At 37.9% G+C, this 21,587-nt stretch overlaps 2 protein-coding genes across 4 annotated transcripts in view; both read left to right on the top strand.

The window, feature by feature from the left end:
• The window catches only part of LOC134819188 (uncharacterized), a 36,189-nt gene that overhangs the window by 11,570 nt on the left and 3,032 nt on the right, over nt 1-21,587 (top strand). The window contains exons 4-8 of one of the 3 annotated variants that reach the window (XM_063828982.1): nt 11,256-11,368; nt 11,716-11,853; nt 13,153-13,221; nt 13,982-14,134; nt 14,368-14,400. In XM_063828982.1, coding sequence (XP_063685052.1) covers nt 11,256-11,368; nt 11,716-11,853; nt 13,153-13,221; nt 13,982-14,134; nt 14,368-14,400 — 506 coding nt within the window. The remainder of the gene's footprint in view (nt 1-11,255; nt 11,369-11,715; nt 11,854-13,152; nt 13,222-13,981; nt 14,135-14,367; nt 14,401-21,587) is intronic. The other 2 variants (XM_063828983.1, XM_063828984.1) reach the window with 2 other exon arrangements.
• LOC134819940 (equilibrative nucleoside transporter 3-like) lies at nt 17,562-19,163 on the top strand. Its single transcript, XM_063830098.1, has one exon. The coding sequence runs from the start codon at nt 17,578-17,580 to the stop codon at nt 18,880-18,882; it is 1,305 nt and encodes a 434-aa protein (XP_063686168.1). The 5' UTR covers nt 17,562-17,577; the 3' UTR covers nt 18,883-19,163.

The following is a 21,587-nucleotide window of genomic DNA, read 5'->3' as shown; positions in this document are numbered from 1 at the left end:
ATTAAAAAGCGCTTATAAGCGATTTCTTAATTACCCTTAACCTGGTCCGAACTGGAAATCAGAGTGCCCGATTATAAGTGCTTTTCTGTGCAACCTGGGGTGCACCGGCAGAGTCAGGATTTAAAAGCGCTTATGATCGCTTTTCTGCCGCTTTTCCCATCACCCATGGCCTGGTTGGCAAGAATTATAAAGCGCTTATAAGCGCTTTTTCAATGCTGCCCCTAACCTGGTCGGAACGGGGGAGTGCCTGGAATTAATAAGCGCTTATAAGCGATTTCTGAATTCCCCTTAACCTGGTCGGAACTGGAAATCAGAGTGCCCGCTTATAAGTGCTTTTCTGTGCAACCTGGGGTGCACCGGCAGAGTCAGGATTTAAAAGCGCTTATAGGCGCTTATGATTGCTTTTCTACCGCTTTCCTATCGCCCATGGCCTGGTTGGCAGAAATTAGAAAGCGCTTATAAGCGCTTTTTCAATGCTGCCACTAACCTGGTCGGAACGGGGTAGTGCCCGGAATTAAAAAGCGCTTATAAGCACTTTTTCAATGCTGCCCCTAACCTGGTCGGAACGGGGGAGTGCCCGGAATTAAAAAGCGCTTATAAGCGATTTCTCAATTCCCCTCAACCTGGTCGGAACTGGAGAGTGCCCACTCGTATGTGCTTTTCTGAGCAACCTGGGGTGCACCGGCAGAGTCAGGATTTAAAAGCGCTTATAGGCGCTTATGATCTACCGCTTTTCCCATCACCCATGGGCTGGTTGGCAGGAATTAGAAAGCGCTTATAAGCGCTTTTTCAATGCTGCCAGTGCCCCTAACCTGGTCGGAACGGGGGAGTACCCGAAATTAGAAAGCGCTTACAAGGGAGAGTGCCAGGAATTAGAAAGCGCTTATAAGCTTAACGGGCGATACTCGTAAAATATTTGTTTCAAATATTACGTTGAGTCCAACTCGGCGTGCGTCCTGGTAAGTTATAAACTTACAATTATAAGCACAAATCTGAACATCCGTTCACCTGGAGTGCACGGAATTTAAATGCGCTTATAAGCGCTTTTCTCGATGCCCCTAAACCTGTCATGCACTGGCGGGAGTCAGGATTTGAAAAGCGGTTATAAGCGATTACAATTGCACTTTTTATTACTGGTTTTTACCGCTTTATCCATCATTTATCAACATGGATTTAAACATAGTTGTTTGGCTGGCGATCTAGAAGCCAAGCAAAAAGGCTAAGTGCACGGCGCCGCAAAGTTCTCCGACAATAATTGTCAGAAATTGTAAAGCGCTTGTAAGCGTTTATTTATATGTTGTTAATGGTTGCGGTTGTCCTGGTACGGTGGCGGTCGATGCCCGCTGCGTCATCAGTCATACACACTTCACATTCAGAACTTGCAAAAGAAAAGTATAGTATATGAAATTAAATTATTGCGCTGGGCCACGCTCAGTCTGTCAACGAGTATGACAGGCCTGTTCATGTTATTCCAAGGAATCTCTAGTCGGGCTGACTAGCGAATCACGACGTCTGAAAAAAGTGCGGTGCTCATTGAAAGTTAGTGTGTGCGTGACCAGCATTTATGATTTAAGTACTTGTTCATAATCAATCGCAAATCGTGGACATAAAAAACACGTGCACGCTGATTGACCATTGTTAATGGTCTGGCCCGGCGCGCGCTACTTCGTAGCACTTGCCATCGGGCAAATGATATTTCGAGAAGAAAGCGGCGCGCGCTACTTCGAGTTATCCAAACCATCCACCCCCAGCAGGATATAGAGACTGGTCTGTTTTGCAGGGAGGAGTTAGCGGAGGCGAGGAAGCAGATCAAGGAGGGTAAGGCCTATGGTGATGATGGCATAGCTCCAGAGATTCTCAAAAGAGTGGACATGGACGACCTGATTCTAGAGTTCTGTAACAGCGCTCTGGTTGATGGAAAAATCCCTGATCAATGGCGGCAACTCAACATCGTGCCTGTGCCAAAGAAAGGAAATCTAACTAAAGTGGATAACTACAGAGGAATCGCTCTTACGTCCATTGTTAGTAAGACCCTGAATCGTATGATCCTTAACAGAATCAAACCAGCGATGGAGAAAATCCTGAGGATCAACCAAAACGGATTTCGGGAGGGACGCAGTACCACCAGCCACATTCTGTGTCTAAGGAGGATCTTGGAGGGGGCTAGAGACAAAAACCTGACCGCCCTTCTCTTGTTCATCGATTTTAAGAAGGCCTTTGATAGCATTCATAGGGGTATATTGATGAAGATACTCCTGGCATATGGGATACCAGAGCCCATTGTTAGGCTGATAGATGCTATGTACAAGGACACCATGGCACGAGTCATCACGGAGGATGGTCTGACTGAAGCTTTCCTTATACTTGCTGGAGTTATGCAGGGAGATACACTGGCGCCCTACCTCTTCGTGATTGTCATTGACTATGTGATGACAACAGCACTTAGAGGCAAAGATCTGGGCTTCACTGTCAACCCCAGAAGAAGCAGGAGATACCCAGCAGTTAAGATGACAGATGTCGACTTTGCTGACGATCTTGCACTGACAACAGACACCGCAGAGCAAGCGCAAGATCTTCTCCTCAGTGTGGAGCTGGCTGCTAACTCCGTTGGACTGCACCTCAACGAGAGTAAGACGAAGTACATCAGAGTCAATCTCTCTGAGTCTGACTCTACCGTCATTAAAGCAGCAAGTGGGCAGGAGATAGAGCAAGTAGATGACTTTGTCTACCTTGGAAGCAGAATAATGAGTGCGGAGAAGGACTTTGATGTTAGGAAAGCAAAGGCATGGGGGGCCTGTCATCAGTTAAAGACAACCTGGAAGTCTGGAATGCGCAGGGACTTAAAGATCCGTGTCTTTCGAGCAACGGTTGAGCCCGTACTCCTGTACGGCTCTGAAGCTTGGACGATAAGCCAATCCATGACTAAGCGGATCAATGGATGCTACACTAGAATGCTATGGATGGCCTTGAACATACGTTGGCCACAAATCATCAACAACAGTGATTTATACGGCAACATCCCCAAGCCATCAGCGATGATAGCCTCCAGAAGAATGAGACTGGCTGGACATGTAGCCAGGCATGACGACCTTCTGGCAAACCAACTTCTGTTCTGGGACCCTCAGCATGGATACAGGAGACCGGGGAGGCCCCACCTTACGTTTCTGGACATGCTAAAGAAGGACACCAGCCTTTCCTGTGTTGAAGAGATAAGATCTGTTATGCTTGACCGCGACGTGTGGCGAGGAATTGTAGTTGCTCGGACCAAGAAGCCGACTTAAGTCAGTAAGTCAGCTACTTCGAAGAAATTTAGAGGAGTGACATCCGTCAAGCACGCTGAGTACCAATAGGAAAAAAAGTAATGTATACGCTAGAAAAGCCGCGCGCGTGCTGAGATAGCTTGTAAAAACCAAAGTCACGTGAAATTTTTGGGCGAGCGAATTATTAAGAGCCGGTAACAAGACCAAATGTTTCTCAGTTGATTAAAATAAATACTGTTAGAGTTGTAAATCTTTAGCCAGAGATAGCATAAGTTTACCATGCTAAGTTGGATATTGTGAACACTTCCCTATTCCTCAATTTTTAGTGGTGTCATAGATATTACATCGCCACAAAATTTACTACAGATACGCCAAAGGGTCTGGGCCTTGTACTAGACAAATTCTCCAGACTCGTGATTACACTCACTGCTAACAATATCACGTGACGTGCACGCAAACTTGAAACTCGCACGCTAAAATGCGCACATTCAGAAGTGACGAAAACATATGTCACCCCACTGTAGTAAAACTGCAACAAATAAACCGCGCCAGCTTGCGCGTTTGAGTCGCTCCTACGAAATCGCTCGCCCAAATTTTAAGAAAATTCTTGTGAAAAGGCCTTTGGGTATGATATTGACAATTGATCTGAATCGGTGTATTTTTTGGACGCTGATCCCGAATCACCCGCCATGAAGTAGGGTAAAAATACTTCCCTGGAGAGTTACATGGGCAAAAACCGTTTTACTTTTAGTCACGTGCTGCCGTTGCTCTATCCAGATAGGTAGTCCGCCATCGACAGTGAGCCACGCGTGCCGACTGTATAGTAGTATGGTTTTTAGCGCTAATTTCGGCCAGCAAAATTTTCTTCAAACAAAAATATATTGAGTATCCTTCCCGACCTCCGATTGCAACAAAAATTGGTGAGCTTACTCATAGACTTACAAGGAAAGTGTCCAAAATAATACGAAAAAAATCAACGAATTTGGTCAAATTACGCGACTTTTACCAGGTTAAGGGGCATTGAGAAAGCGCTTATAAGCGCTCTTTAATTCCGGGCACTCCCCCGTTCCGACCAGGTTAGGGCCTAGGGGCAGCATTGAAAAAGTGCTTATAAGCGCTTTCTAATTCCTGCCAACCAGGCCATGGGTGATAGGAAAAGCGGTAGAAAAGCGATCATAAGCGCTTTTAAATCCTGAATCTGCCGGTGCACCCCAGATTGCACAGAAAAGCACTTATAAGCGGGCACTCTGATTTCCAGTTCCGACCAGGTTAAGGGGAATTGAGAAATCGCTTATAAGCGTTTTTTAATTCCGGGCACTCCCCCGTTACGACCAGGTTAGGGGCAGCATTGAAAAAGCGCTTATAAGCGCTTTCTAATTCTTGCCAACCAGGCCATGGGTGATAGGAAAAGCGGTAGAAAAGCGATCATAAGCGCTTTTAAATCCTGAATCTGCCGGTGCACCCCAGGTTGCTCAGAAAAGCACTTATAAACGGGCACTCTGATTTCCAGTTCCGACAAGGTTAGGGGCAGCATTTAAAAAGCGCTTATAAGCGCTTTTTTAATTCCGGGCACTCCCCCGTTCCGACCAGGTTAGGGGCAGCATTGAAAAAGCGCTTATAAGCGCTTTATAATTCCTGCCAACCAGGCCATGGGTGATGGGAAAAGCGGTAGAAAAGCGATCATAAGCGCTTTTAAATCCTGACTCTGCCGGTGCACCCCAGGTTGCACAGAAAAGCACTTATAATCGGGCACTCTGATTTCCAGTTCGGACCAGGTTAAGGGTAATTAAGAAATCGCTTATAAGCGCTTTTTAATTCCGGGCACTCCCCCGTTCCGACCGGGTTAGGTGCAGCATTGAAAAAGTGCTTATAAGCGCTTTCTAATTCCTGCCAACCAGGCCATGGGTGATAGGAAAAGCGGTAGAAAAGCGATCATAAGCGCCTATAAGCGCTTTTAAATCCTGACTCTGCCGGTGCACCCCAGGCCCAGGTTGCACAGAAAAGCACTTATAAGCGGGCACTCTGATTTCCAGTTCCGACCAGGTAAAGCCAAAGGGGAATTGAGAAATCGCTTATAAGCGCTTTTTAATTCCGGGCACTCCCCCGTTCCGACCAGGTAAGGGGCAGCATTGAAAAAGCGCTTATAAGCGCTTTTAAATTCCGGGCACTACCCCGTTCCGACCAGGTTAGGGGCAGCATCGAAAAAGCGCTTATAAGCGCTTTTTAATTCCTGCTCACCTGGCCATGGATGATAGGAAAAGCGGTAAAAGCGGTAAATTAGCGATGAATTAGCCGTTATAAGCGATTTCTAAAAAAGCGATTATAATCGATTATAAGCGGTTATAAGATGTAATATAGCGTTTTCCTGACTCAATTTTAAAAGCGCTTATAAGCGCTTTGTTTGCGCTTTACAAACAGCTAAATTGCACCCCACTTATAAGCGCTTATAATCGCTTATAAATGGTTCAAAAAAGCGCCTACGAATCGCTTATCCGGCCAACCGCTTATGCACCCGTTTTTGGCGCCAATTCTACTGGAAAACCGCTTTCAAATCGCTCAGCGACGCTAGTAAGCGCTTAAAAGCGCTTATAAGCGCTTTTAAATTCAAAAAAGCGCTTTTTTGAATTATGACACCAATTATAATCGATTATAAGCGATTTTTTTTGAACCGTTTATAATCGTAAAAAAAGCGATTGTAAACGGTTTTTTTTTAAAAAAGCGCCGAAAAAGCGCTCAATAAGCGATTATCGGCGACGATCATAAAATATCGTTTATGGAAACTTGCCCTTTAGGCGGTTATAAGATGTAATATAGCGTTTTCCTGACTCAATTTTAAAAGCGCTTATAAGCGCTTTGTTTGCGCTTTACAAACAGCTAAATTGCACCCCACTTATAAGCGCTTATAATCGCTTATAAATGGTTCAAAAAAGCGCCTACGAATCGCTTATCCGGCCAACCGCTTATGCACCCGTTTTTGGCGCCAATTCTACTGGAAAACCGCTTTCAAATCGCTCAGCGACGCTAGTAAGCGCTTAAAAGCGCTTATAAGCGCTTTTAAATTCAAAAAAGCGCTTTTTTGAATTATGACACCAATTATAATCGATTATAAGCGATTTTTTTTGAACCGTTTATAATCGTAAAAAAAGCGATTGTAAACGGTTTTTTTTTAAAAAAGCGCCGAAAAAGCGCTCAATAAGCGATTATCGGCGACGATCATAAAATATCGTTTATGGAAACTTGCCCTTTATTTGCTCCGTGTTGGCAAAATAACTAATTTATCGACATAGTGATGGTGATAAAGTGACATTATATACTAATTGAGGTATGATTCTTCAAAATAGGGGCAAGAAATGTAAATTTCGTCACATCAGCCATTGCATTAGTTAGATAGATTTTCTTTCATATCAACTGCCCTTATTATAGTTGGAATGGATTTATACAGGAAATATAGAAACCCATGCCCATTTTTCATCACATTGAAATTATACTGTTGGGGCAGGAAAAGTAAATTTCGTCACATTTCGGTAAATTAGTGATATTAAACTCAGCATTGTTCAACTCGAGTTCTGATTTGCTGAAAAATAACCTACCAATAATTCCTGGAAGAATATTGAATTCTAATCGGGGTATGGTTCTTCAAAATAGGGTCAAGAAATGTAAATTTCGTCACATACGTCATTGTAAAATTTAGATACATTTTCTTTCACATCAACAGTCCTAATTATAGTTTGAAATGAATAATTCAGAGATGAAGGAAATATAGAAACCCATGCCCATTTTTCATCACAATGAAATTATACTTTTGGGGCAGGAAAAGTAAATTTCGTCACATCTCGGTAACTTAGTAAAATTAAACTCAGAATTGTTAAACTTGAGTTCTGATTTGCTGAATAATAACCTACTAATAATTCCTGGAAGAATATTGAATTCTAATCGAGGCATGTTTCTTCAAAATAGGGTCAAGAAATGTAAATTTCGTCACATCAGCCATTGCATTAGTTAGATAGATTTTTTTTTCATATCAACTGCCCTTATTATTATTGTGACAATTTTTACATCAACTGCCCTTAACTTGAATCAGCTCTATTATATCCGTGCATCGTCCTTATATACAGTTTTCCCGCCTTCCAAACCAAAATCAGATATAAATGATTTCGGCAATTCACCCAGAATTTTAAATTCCATATAATGTGACAGAATTTACATCATTTCCCAATAAGTGCATGTATTTGCTAACTTTTCAAAACAACATATTTTAGGGCTATGATTGGTAGAAGAACCATCAAATAATGAGTTGAAAGGGTTTTGAGGACACCTCACAGTAGAAAAGAGGTATCGTATTCTGAGTGTGACAAAGTTTACGAAATATTGCCTTAAAACCGTTCGATCCCTGCCCTTTAGCCAAATGTTGTATCATAATTGTAAATTGTTAGAATGACCTAATCTACTATATTTTAAACCAAAAAATGCTAATTGGGCAGCTATGGTTAACACAGTCACAAAAATGTGACATTTTTTACATTATAGTGCCTAAAAACAATAAATTGTATTTCTGAGCCGTGTATATGGAAGTATGGGTCACGTGGCTAATGTCCAGAACTTCTGAACACGCTATATTTTTTGGTTTACCAATATCCTTAAACTTCAACATGAACGTGTCCATTTACGATTTCGTATCATTTTGTGACGATGTTTACATCAACTGCCCTATACTTCAATCAACTGTATCCGTGTATCGTCCTCATATATAGAGTTTTCCCGCCTTCCAAACCAAAATCAGATATAAATGATTTCGGAAATTCACCCAGAATTTCAAATTCCATATAATGTGACAGAATTTACATCATTTCCCAATAGCCAAGTGCATGTATTTGTTAACTTTTCAAAACAACATATTTTATGGCTATGATTGGCAGAAGAACTATCAAATAATGAGTTGAAAGGGTTTTGAGGACACCTCACAGTAGAAAAGAGGTCTCGTATTCTGAGTGTGACAAAGTTTACGAAATGTTGCCTTAAAGCCGTTCGATCACTGCCCTTTAGGCCTACATTGTATCATAATTGTTAGATTGACCTAATCTACTATATTTTAGACCAAAAAATGCTAATTGGGCAGCTATGGTAAACAATGTCACAAAAATGTGACATTCTTTACATAATAGTGCCTAAAAGCAATACATTTTATTTTTGAGCAGTGCATATGGGAGTATGGGTCACGTGGCTAATGTTCAGAACTTATGAACACGCTAGATTAATATATGTTAAAATTAAACCACTATCGTCAAAAACGCTGTTTTAGAAATTTACCAATTTCCTCAAACTTCAATGAACGTGTCCTTATACTGATTTGGAGGTCATTAAAGCATTTTATTAATTTGTAATTCAAAATGAATAGGAGTGGAGAAATGATAAAATTTATTAACATAATATAGATTATTGATTCTTTAGATGTAGATTAATTTTACTTTTACATTTAGTGTTAACGATCAATCATAATGTTTATTGTTTATTGATATTATTTGAATATATGATTATCATAATACATATTGATATAACATCCTATTGAGGCTCATGCTACCCCTTCACGGGTTTAATACTACTACTAGTTGCTATTATATTTTGATGTATACTATATAATATACTATATTATATACTATATATACTAAGATCGCAAGTGCAGAGACGCGTGAGAAATATGTTAAATCTATGGCATATCATGATTCATGATGTTATAAGGGCTAATCTATAAATTACATTGTGTATACTGTATAAAACTACAATATGTACAAAATGGGGAGCAATGTAAACATCGACATACAAATTACGAGGTTCAGAAAGTAAGATAACCCATGCACAATGTACATCTAGAAGATACCGGGACAGAGCCATCCTTCTCGAATAATGCCCGCTGGAAAGTGAGCTTCTTCTCCTTGTCAGGGTCCTTTTAAAAGGCTTAACTATCCATTAGTAACTTCGTTCTTTGTTTGCTGTCACATTTTCTATTTTGAATTTCGGAGTGTCTCTGTCTATGAATTACAATAAGAAATCAAATTATATCATGTATTAATAAAGAGAAGGAGAAAAGGATTTCTGATTTCAGCATTACATCCCACTCCAGTTGACGCTGCGGACCTCTCTTCAGTTAATATCTATTCATTCTACTGAAATATATTAATTTCATGATGCTCACTGAATCAGCTGGGTTTACTGCTACCCGTTATTTTTCACAATCCAAAGGCTCAACTATCCGTTAGTAGCTCCATTCTTTATTCACTGTCAACCTCTATATTTTAAATTTCGGCGTCTCTATGAATTATAACCTCGAATTAATATTTCAGAAAGGAAAAAAAAATAAAAACACATTTCAAAATTTACACCCCCACCTGAGCCTGCTCCAGTTGACGCTGAGGACCACTCCTCAGTTAATATCTATTCATTTATTGGCACGTCAGATTAATTATTCAATAGGTGACACTGAACATGGAATTGACTGAGATCAATGGATTCTTACAGACTTTCCGTAATGACAATGACACTGTAAGATATATAATCTGGTTGATGTGTGCCAAATAAAATCTCAGTCAGGGGGGGCTAACTGCATGGACTACATGAAATATTCTCCTTGTCAGGGTCCTTTTAAGAAACTGAACTATTTGTTACTAGCTCCATTCTTTGTTTGCTGTCATTGCGGTCGATTATTCCAGAAAAAGAAATTTTAAAATATATCATGTATTAATGAAGAGAAGTCCGAGAAAAAGATTTTTTTATTTGAACATTAACATCCCCACCTGAGCCTGCTCCAGTCGGCACTACAGACCACTCCTCAGTTAATATCTATTCATTCTACTGACATATCTTAATTTCATGATGCTCACTGAATCAGCTGGCTTCACAATCTGTTATTTACTATATTCTTTGTTCGCTGTCATCTTCTAAATTTTGAATTTCGCCATTCTGTGAATTACAGCTTCGAAGTAGTATTTGAGAAAGGAAACCGAAAAGGTCTAGAAAAATATTCGGAAAAAACATCATGTATTAATGAAGAGTCGAGAATTTGTAGTGTGCTTGACTGAGAATCTCTTCAATCTGACTACTATTTGACTACTATTTGACTACTATCTGACTACTATCTGACTACTATCTGACTACTATCTGACTACTATCTGACTACTATCTGACTACTATCTGACTACTATCTGACTACTATCTGACTACTATCTGACTACTATCTGACTACTATCTGACTACTATCTGACTACTATCTGACTACTATCTGACTACTATCTGACTACTATCTGACTACTATCTGACTACTATCTGACTACTATCTGACTACTATCTGACTACTATCTGACTACTATCTGACTACTATCTGACTACTATCTGACTACTATCTGACTACTATCTGACTACTATCTGACTACTATCTGACTACTATCTGACTACTATCTGACTACTATCTGACTACTATCTGACTACTATCTGACTACTATCTGACTACTATCTGACTACTATCTGACTACTATCTGACTACTATCTGACTACTATCTGACTACTATCTGACTACTATCTGACTACTATCTGACTACTATCTGACTACTATCTGACTACTATCTGACTACTATCTACCTACTATCTGACTACTATCTGACTACTATCTCACTACTATCTGACTACTATCTGACTACTATCTGACTACTATCTGACTACTATCTGCTTACTATCTGACTACTATCTGACTACTATCTGACTACTATCTGACTACTATCTGACTACTATCTGACTACTATCTGACTACTATCTGACTACTATCTGCTTACTATCTGACTACTATCTGACTACTATCTGACTATTATCTAACTACTATCTGACTACTATCTGACTACTATCTGACTTCTATCTGACTACTATCTGACTACTATCTGACTACTATCTGACTACTATCTAACTACTATCTGATTACTATCTGACTACTAATATGATCTCAATCTCCAGGGAAACGAAATCCAACAGCATTAGAATCGAGGGTACTTCAGACACAGACCGCAAAGCTCAATGCTCTCTGTAGTGATTACAGCGACTCTATACCTTCCACTCCTGAACTACAGGTTAAAGAGTCTTCTAGTTGCATATCTATAAATAGTTTTAATACTCTCAATACTACTGTTTAATAAATAATTTTCACATGGAGGATCATCAAGCAGAAGATGTTTTGTATTCTTCATTTCTATGAATAAATTCTAATATTTTATATATATTATATTTATAACATGCTCCCACACTTAATATATATACCAAAAAAAGATACATTTAAGTTATTCAAACGAAACTTAATAACATGGAACTATAAAAAACACATACTCTTCATTTCAGTATAAATGTATTTCAGTATACATGTACATTGTACAGTGTATATAATGTATATAATGTATAAATCACAACTATCTACTCTCAGGACTCCTCTCTGGCTGATTCAGACCGAGCGATCTCCAGATCCACCGTTGCCACCCCACCCCCTGTTTCTGATGCCATCAGGATCCTGCAGGAGTATGTAGATAAGAGACATCTCCGTCTACATGATCTTTTTACGCAGGTCATTTGGGGATGTGTTGGGTTTCGTATTGTCCCTGAAGGGGGCAGGGGGGGTCTTTATGAAATTTCTCTCGAAATTGATTTTATAGTTGTTTCTGATAGAAGGGAGTGATATCTACCAGATATTTTTGGTCCCATGGAAAAATTTTGTTCCTAGCCGAAATTATTGCTGGTAAAGGTCAGCGCTCATGTGTAATTGTATTGCGCGAGCGATTTTCAATCGCGCGCCCTGAAAATCGAGTCTAAAAATCTATCTTCTCCTACATTTTTTGAGCAATCACCTTGAAACTTTCAGGATATGTTCTAAGGACCATTTAAAAACTTTTACTCTTTTTATAATTTCGAAATAGGCCTTTAAAAATTTTTTATTTGATTTTGAAAATCTTGGACCTCGTTTTTTGACAATTTTTTAAGGTCCAAGATTTTCAAAATCGAATAAAAAATTTTTAAAGGCCTATCTCGAAATTCTAAACCAAGTAAAAGTTTCTAAATGGTCCTTAAAACATATCCTGAAAGTTTCAAGGTGATTGCTCAAAAAATGTAGGAGGAGATAGATTTTTAGACTCGCTTTTCAGGGTGCGCGATTGAAAATCGCTCGCGCAATACAATTACACATGAGCGCTGACCTTTGACCGGCAATAATTTCGGCTAGGAACAAAATTTTTCCATGGGACCAAAAGTAGCAGATCGATATCACTCCCCTCTATTAGAAACAACTATAAAATCAATTTTGAGAGAAATTTCATAAAGACCCCCCCCCCCCTGCCCCCTGAAGGGAGTGTTTTTATTCCTGTTTATGATATGTAGCAAGTGTATGAGTGATTTATTTACACCGTACCCGTATTGTATTTATTTAAAGGAATGATAAGTTATTATTTAGGCTTATGAAAGTTTGACAGGGATAAGACAGGTATTATATAATAGGTATATTATTCAGATAAATATGATATCATTATAACAGGTATTTATTATTTAATATTAAAGGTATTTTATCGGGGTGTAATATAGATATTTTTTATCTAGATATTTTTTGTTGTTATTTAATTTAATATTTACACCACAGGGAATGAGGATTGGTATTTACAACAACTCAATAAAAATTAAAAATCAGTTAGCATAACCCTCAAGCTCTCAAGGTCCGCATTCTCCCACATCAGCCTCTGCCTGTTTTTGACCTTTTGCTGAAAACCTTTGCTGAAAGCATTCAAACATATAGTAAAATGTATTCTTCTTTAAGTTATCTTTAGTTATTTAAGAATAGCATTAACTCTTACATTGATGGAGATCTTGTCATTTTCAGATGGATAAGAACAAGTGCTGGTCTATTGGTGCACCAGAACTTGGCAAGATTGGTCTTACTCAACGACAGGTCTCTCAGTTTATTTCAATTTATTTCTAAATCGTAATTATTAGTTTAATGCTAATTATTGAAGGTAATAATTTGTAAATAATACATGTAATAAAATGTGGTACCTAATTTAGATTCTCTCGATAATATTTTTAAAATTATTTGTTTATAGTTATCAAAACTTAATATAAATTTTCCCACGTCCGTTTTACCACTACTCATCGGTCGAAAGTTTAATCGAAACTTGAATATATAATATATTGGCTACTAAATCTCCTTATATTAAGCAATCACTTCTGCAAACGTTGCATGATCATCAGCTGTTTTTATCAATGATCGTCAACAATATCACAAGCATGAATCACGCCTAAACTGCACGATTTGTGGTCACTCAATACTAATTCCGTCTTCAAGTTTTGACCAAACTTTCAACCGATCATCCAACCAAGGAGCAGACAGAGTAATGCTTGATCCTAGATCTCAGCCAGAGCCAGATTATTTCTCACAAAATAACACATCATCACACTGCTGCAGTACACCTTGCCTATCTATTCACTTAATGTGTACTCAGTAAGCTGTGTTTAATTCCTCTCAATAGGCTGCTTGCCTGCTTGCCTCCTATCATGCTCAACAGTTTAAATAGCTGAGCTGCGTTATCGGGCATGAATATGTGATTTATAGTAGCTTTAATGTAAGGACAATGACTTTTCTTTTTAAATACACGTATTGGATGTACGGGTTAAAAATTACTATTTTCCTGACATTTTAAAATGAATTGCAGATTGAAGAGCTACTCGGACCGTTGGATAAACTGTCTTTTAAAGATGTGATTAACGCTTCGAATGCACTGAAGACAGAAAAGAGGCTGGTGAAGAAATGTCTCAGACCTCCCTTGCCTCCTATCAGATCTACTGAAAACGATGATCTGATAAATGTGAGTTTATTATATAAATCTATTTATTTTTGCTAAACCATATTATCATAATAATATGCAGTGATCAATTGAAACAGCTATAAATACATCATCTGGATATTATGTATGTTTCTGAATTATACTAGAATTGTCGAAATATCTCAACAGTTTAGTTAGTCAAAACTTAATCTCCTTAACTATTCAAAGAGGACGTAATTAAATAAATAAATTATTAATTAAATAAATTCTGCCAGCTTTCAAGATCATCTCCAACCGGCGTTAGAGTCGTAAGTTAGTTTCCGGTTCTCAATCCCCAAACTATGTCTGGTATTTTATCTCCTCACGGTTCTTTAAAATCATTAAACCCCCTTCATACAGATTGACGGTATTCTTAATAGACGGAAATCTTAATCGCATTAACCTTACATTTAGCTACTTCCTTGCCTTTAAATTCAACCATGAGCTTTTGTAGTTTTGTACCTGCATGCTGAACGTGGAACAATATTATCATGTACGCAAGACGCAAGTGAATTGATTAATTGAGTTTGGTGCTGTTACATTTTGGTTTAAGTTTGAGAAGATAAGGTTGTTTATTAATAGTGCGATTTATTTCTGATGCTGAAAACAAGTTCTCAAGGTAAGGTATCATTGAATTTTATTGATAAGCATTTATTTACTTTATGCTGATCTTAGTTCAATGCTGCATAACCCGCCAAGCCCCGAAATAAAGCATTCTCTTGAAATGAGCACTTTGGGGGCTAGATAGTGAATAACTATAGATTCAGCACTCACTCTCAATTGAGCTATGCACCTCTTAAAGCATGTTTCGCACTTCTGAAGTACCAGACTTCAGAATAACTGACTAGGCAAGGTTTACCAACTTCTGACGGTTTAGTATGCTATAACATGTTTTACGTTTACAAATTCCTCAATTTTGTTTGTTAAAAATTATTTCGATGTTTCCAACACTGCATGTCAGTGCAGGACTTGTTGAAATAGCATATTAATATTTCAAATAGATTTTATGTTTTGTTATTCGCAAGAACTGCAAATTCAACTTTAATTTCAGATCTGTAGATTCTTATTATATTATGTTATTATAAGCGGACTTTTATCACTGAAATGATTTCAATCCCCCCGGCCCTGGTTAAGAAAGCCTCTCGTCGCTATTTATGTGTACTTCGGAAACCAAAGTGCGTTGAATATGAAATATTTTATTTATCATCACTTTCATCGTTGGATGATGCATTCAATACAACATCTAAGACTCAATCCTCACGCAGTCATAACTTGCCAGGTCAGGGCCACAATCCCAGAAGGCAAGGTTTAAAGGTTGTTTATTAAGGAAGTATTTTCCGTAGCATAGGTTTGGGGTTTGGGCAAAGTGGCTGGATAAAGATGAGCTGAAAGAGTTATTTGTACGTGGTACCAGTCTTCTTGGTTCTAAAATGCTGGATCTCTCTTTGTCAGAAATAAATAAATAGCGGCCGGTTTGATGTTTAACATGATCTTGTAAAAATCAACCGTCGCGGTTGTTAAAACTAGACACAGGATGAAAAAGTTCATCGGCATCCCACAAGGTTAATCGCATCTAGGGTGATCACATAAATACGTGATACGTATAATATTATTAATATTATACGACTTACGAGTAGTATAATAGATAGAATAAAAATCTTTCTTGTAGCATATGTTTTCAGTCTTGTTGGGTTGGAAGCATCGCCGCTTTTAAAGTGTTTACAAGTATGAAGTAAACAAGAAGTAGCATGCATTTACTTTTCAACCTCAAGGTAAAAATGTTTACGGCCACAATCCACATAACATACCTCAATCAATACCTATCACGCATATATTAATACCCATATGTGTCCTACGGACCGGCCACCATTATAATTTCTAGACACGCTCGGTGTGCGTACACACTGTAATTCTATTCTCTAATTTCTATTACGATACAGCGATACAGGTGGCACGTATGTGTGATATCAAATCTTATGTTTTATCAATCCAACTTTTTGAATATTGGTTCTCTGTTACCCTGACATGATAAGAGCCCTCGGTAGAAAACGACTGGCCGAAAGTTGAAATCTAGATTGGCATTTGAATTTGTATGATTATCACGTGATATTAGCACGTGATATTTGAGCTGCCTCGCCTACCCAATACCTCGTTACTGTGACTAGAAATTGGATACCAACCTCGTTTACTATCTAATAATAACCATGCTCTCGTAAAGTTGTGTGATCTAATGAAGTGTCAAGTGTTGCAGAACTTTTACTTTATATACCTGTTTAATAACGTTTACTTGTCATACTTAGACTTTGTTTATTTGCTTTGCATTGTCATTTACCAATTCGGTTATAAATTTCGGTCAAATCTTCTATTCGATAAGTTTTAGAATTCGGCAAGTCAGTCTTCTTTAAAAGGCTTAAAATTTAGGACACCCAGTAAAATATTCACCTATCACCTAGTGCAGATTTAAAGTGTTCAAAGTGAATGTGACTTTATAAGATGAAGCACGGTAGAATCGCGTGTTACCCAAATTTCAAAAGTAGCCTGTCCAGAAGAGTAATGAGGCTAATCAAATCAATATGAAAATACCAGATTTATCTGGTATTTCTGGTATATAGATCTTGTTTCATGGTATGATTAGCGGAACCTCTGGTTCCGACTTGACACCAAACACGGTCTCTGGCATGTTTCCAAACTTGCAGAAGTGTTCATAACCATCCAGTTTACAGTTTAGTGTGAACGTCACTGAATACTTTTAACAACTTCCTAACTTCCTAACTCCCAACAGAAGTAATACTACTAGTATGGCATATTTATGTTGAGATTTGTACGTGAGATTTCAGTTCCCAATAAGTGCGTACCAGACACTCGGTGATATTTAATCGTCTTATCTTTAAAGTGCGACCGCCGAGGGCTGTTCCGAAAACAGGTAATATTAATTAAATACACCGGTAAAGAGACCTTTTCCGGCAATTCGCAATGTTCGTCTTTTGTTACTGATCTCTTGCACGGTAAATATAAGATTTACAGCACAGGCTACAAAGTCCTATCGCATAAATATCAAATAGATAAGATTGCTCGCTATAAGTATATAATAGATTAAAAATTTAGATTGTACAATTGTCAAATCCATGGAATTCACAATTAGTTCACAGCGAAAGTTAGTTAATTTACCACTGCTTTTTCCTCTTTGTCTGTAATGTTTTTATAGTATTCTAGCTTTTGACAAATGACTTCAATTCCTGTGTCGAATACGGTACTGTTTTAATCTAAGAAACTATTGATTATTTTCCATCTGTACTTAATTTCTCGGGTTTCTCCATCGTAGTAATAAGTATTAAAGTACATATTATTAATAAAAACTTTCATAACCACTGTTATACGGTACTATACGGCTCGTTACATTTTTCAAATTGTTGTATAATTTATGCTACCATAGGAAAGTCTTCAGTATGACAACTACTTGTGACGAGAGTACCCCTCTTATCACCAGTAATCCTCAATCTCCGCCTTCTCCCCCTAAATGGAATGTGTTCTTCATCATGGCACTATTTGGACTGACTTATCTCATACCCTTTGACATGGTTTTCACTGCTAACGGTTACTTCAGAGCGAAATTCAGCGAAACCGGAGACGAATCCCTCATCCAGAGATTTCCGTGTTATTTCCAAGCTGGAGGGATCACTACTCAAGTCATAATGAGCATTTCCTCCATGATCATCCTAAAACGTGTTCCAATAGAACCGTTTGTAATCGGGTGTAACATAGTCACTCTCACTATCTTCGTGGTCATGACCATCATGTCCAAAGTGCCAACAATCACCTGGCCAATGACATTCTTCGTGCTGACCACCTCAATGTATTGTGTGGCATGTGGGGCGGGTGCTATGTACAAGTCTGGGGTGATGGCCATTGCTTCCATGCTAAACCCCAAAGCAATCCAGGGGTTTATCCTTGGGCAAAGTGCTGCGGGTGCAGTTAACTCACTGATTAGCTTGATAACCCTGTCATTTCCCCATACTGATGTGCTACAAGCTGGTTTCTGTTATCTCCTCGCATCTTGTATCTGTCTGGCTGTATCCCTGTCCGTCTACATTCTTATCTTCAACAAGATGCGCTATGTCAGGAACAACACCATTAGAAAAACAGAGGTTGTTCCATCTGATCAGGAGAGTTTACTGGATACCAGTACCAGTACTACAAGTACATCCGATGATGAAACAGAGAAGGCAACTTTCACGGCAGTACTGAAAGCAAGCTGGCAGTTCTGTGCTGCTAACTGCATATCCCTCATCATCACGCTGCTTCTATTCCCCGCTGCTATCTCCAATCTACAACCCTCGGACCCCACCAAGATGCCCCAGTGTGTTTACAACATCATCATCTTCATGACCTTCAGTGTTGGAGATGTGTTGGGTGCTCTCACTTCCACTTTCATTGCCCTCCCCAAGAAGCTCGTCCTTCCCTTCTCCATCCTCCGCCTCATCTTCATCCCTCTTATCTTCATGTGCAACCTCCAACCCCGTACTGTTCCTGTTTGGTTCGTGGCTGATTATTGGCCAGGTCTGTTTTACTTTACCATGGCGTGGAGTAACGGTATAGTGCTGTCCATTGCTGCTACCTACTGTGCTACTTCTGTTGAATCCAAACTTGCAAAGTCCATAGCAGGGACGCTAAGTACTTTTTCATGTGCCTTGGGACTTGTTATTGGGAGTTTGTTGGTGTTCCCCATGCTTTCTCTTTTAAAAATAAAATGATCGCAGATTTTTATTTTTACATAGGTTATATTAAATACCGTTTTAATCAGTTTTTGTTATCTGTACTTTATAGTAGCGTATGAATCCAGCTTTAACAACATCTCTACCTCCCTGCTCTTTAAGTTTAACGAGGTTTTATATAATACAAGGATTGATTTATTATTTATATCAAGCATATATTATCAAAGGTTTTTATAAGTCCAAGGGTTATAATATACCAAGGGTATAACTTATAAGTATCAAGGGTAAATATATGTATATTAAGGGTTTTGATAAATAGAGTCCGTGCAGTTGAGTTTGTGACGTATACGGACACGTTCATTGAAGTTTGAGGATATTGGTAAATATTAGTGACCCTACTGAATGGCACGATGATGTAAAATGTGTCACACTATGAAACTATATAAACTCTCTAACCCTAAGATAATCGTTTCATCCTCTAGATAAACTTTGTCGCATAACGATATCTTTATCAGACGATAAGATATCGCTTAAATGCGGCCGGCAGTGAGTTGTAAACTTTGTCACACTATAAAAACGTGACGGAGTTTATATGGACCCCTTGTTGCCGTGTTTGACCAAATTTTCGAATTTCCAATTCATAGAATAGCTGTATATGACTATTATCTACGTATTTAGCGACTTTTTTCCTTAAATGGTAGCACCATGTAAACTCCGTCACACATTTAAGAAGTTTATATGAGGGATGTTTATGACATCCTGACAAGAAATGCCGAATAGTCTAGCATTATTTTGTGAGCTGAATGTGTTTGGAATTGTTCACATATTTCATTGTTATAGGCAAATACAAATACAGAAGGCAGAAATAGGTAAATTTAGTCACATAAATTTGTATGATATCTCAACATGTGTGAAATTGAGTAAATATTAGTATACCAACTTAAACACCCTATATTACGTACTATGGATCAATTAACAATATTTCATCCATACGCCGGTCATATAAATTATTATATGGCAGTGATATGTTAACATTGGATAAATTTGAAATTTCAACACCTGAACAGGGTAAAAATTTGTAAATTTCGTCACAAAAAAAATATTATAACTTTATTTGCTCCGTGTTGGCAAAATAACTAATTTATCGACATAGTGATGGTGATACAGTAACATTATATACTAATTGAGGTATGATTCTTCAAAATAGGGGCAAGAAATGTAAATTTCGTCACATCAACCATTGCATTAGTTAGATATATTTTCTTTCATATCAACTGCCCTTATTATAGTTGGACTGGATTTATACAAGTATACAGGAAATATAGAAACCCATGCCCATTTCTCATCACATTGAAATTATACTGTTGGGGCAGAAAAAGGAAATTTCGTCACATTTCGGTAAATTAGTGATATCAAACTCAGCATTGTTAAACTTGGGTTCTGATTTGCTGAAAAATAACCTACCAATAATTCCTGGAAGAATATTGAATTCTAATCGGGGTATGGTTCTTCAAAATAGGGTCAAGCAATGTAAATTTCGTCACATACGTCATTGTAAAATTTAGATACATTTTCTTTCACATCAACAGTCCTAATTATAGTTTGAAATGATTAATTCAGAGATAAAGGAAATATAGAAACCCATTCCCATTTTTCATCACATTGAAATTATACTTTTGGGGCAGGAAAAGTGAATTTCGTCACATTTCGGTAACTTAGTATAATTAAACTCAGAATTGTCAAACTTGAGTTCTGATGATCTGCTGAATAATAACCTACTAATAATTCCTGGAAGAATATTGAATTCTAATCGGGATATGGTTCTTCAAAATAGGGTCAAGAAATGTAAATTTTGTCACATACATCATTGTAAAATTTAGATACACTTTCTTTCACATCAACAGTCCTAATTATAGTTTGAAATGATTAATTCAAAGATAAGGAAATATAGAAACCCATGCCCATTTTTCATCACATTGAAATTATACTGTTGGGGCAGGAAAAGTGAATTTTGTCACATTTCGGTAACTTAGTAAAATTAAACTCAGAATTGTTAAACTTGAGTTCTGATTTGCTGAATAATAACCTACTAATAATTCCTGGAAGAATATTGAATTCTAATCGAGGCATGTTTCTTCAAAATAGGGTCAAGAAATGTAAATTTCGTCACATCAGCCATTGCATTAGTTAGATAGATTTTCTTTCATATCAACTGCCCTTATTATTATTGTGACAATTTTTACATCAACTGCCCTTAACTTGAATCAGCTCTATCCGTGCATCGTCCTTATATACAGTTTTCCTGCCTTCCAAACCAAAATCAGATATAAATGATTTCGGCAATTCACCCAAAATTTTAAATTCCATATAATGTGACAGAATTGACATCATTTCCCAATAAGTGCATGTATTTGCTAACTTTTCAAAACAACATATTTTAGGGCTATGATTGGTAGAAGAACCATCAAATAATGAGTTGAAAGGGTTTTGAGGACACCTCACAGTAGAAAAGAGGTATCGTATTCTGAGTGTGACAAAGTTTACGAAATATTGCCTTAAACCGTTCGATCCCTGCCCTTTAGCCAAATGTTGTATTATAATTGTTAGAATGACCTGATCTACTATATTTCAAACCAAAAAATGCTAATTGGGCAGCTATGGTTAACACAGTCACAAAAATGTGACATTTTTTACATTATAGTGCCTAAAAACAATAAATTGTATTTCTGAGCCGTGTATTATAT

Source organism: Bolinopsis microptera, chromosome 8 (assembly GCF_026151205.1).
Source record: "Bolinopsis microptera isolate Bmic1 chromosome 8, MBARI_Bmic_1.0, whole genome shotgun sequence".
In the NCBI taxonomy this organism is placed as follows: Eukaryota; Metazoa; Ctenophora; class Tentaculata; order Lobata; family Bolinopsidae; genus Bolinopsis; species Bolinopsis microptera.
The sequence above is the reverse complement of the archived record's forward strand: the minus strand, read 5'-3'. Positions and strand labels throughout refer to the sequence as shown.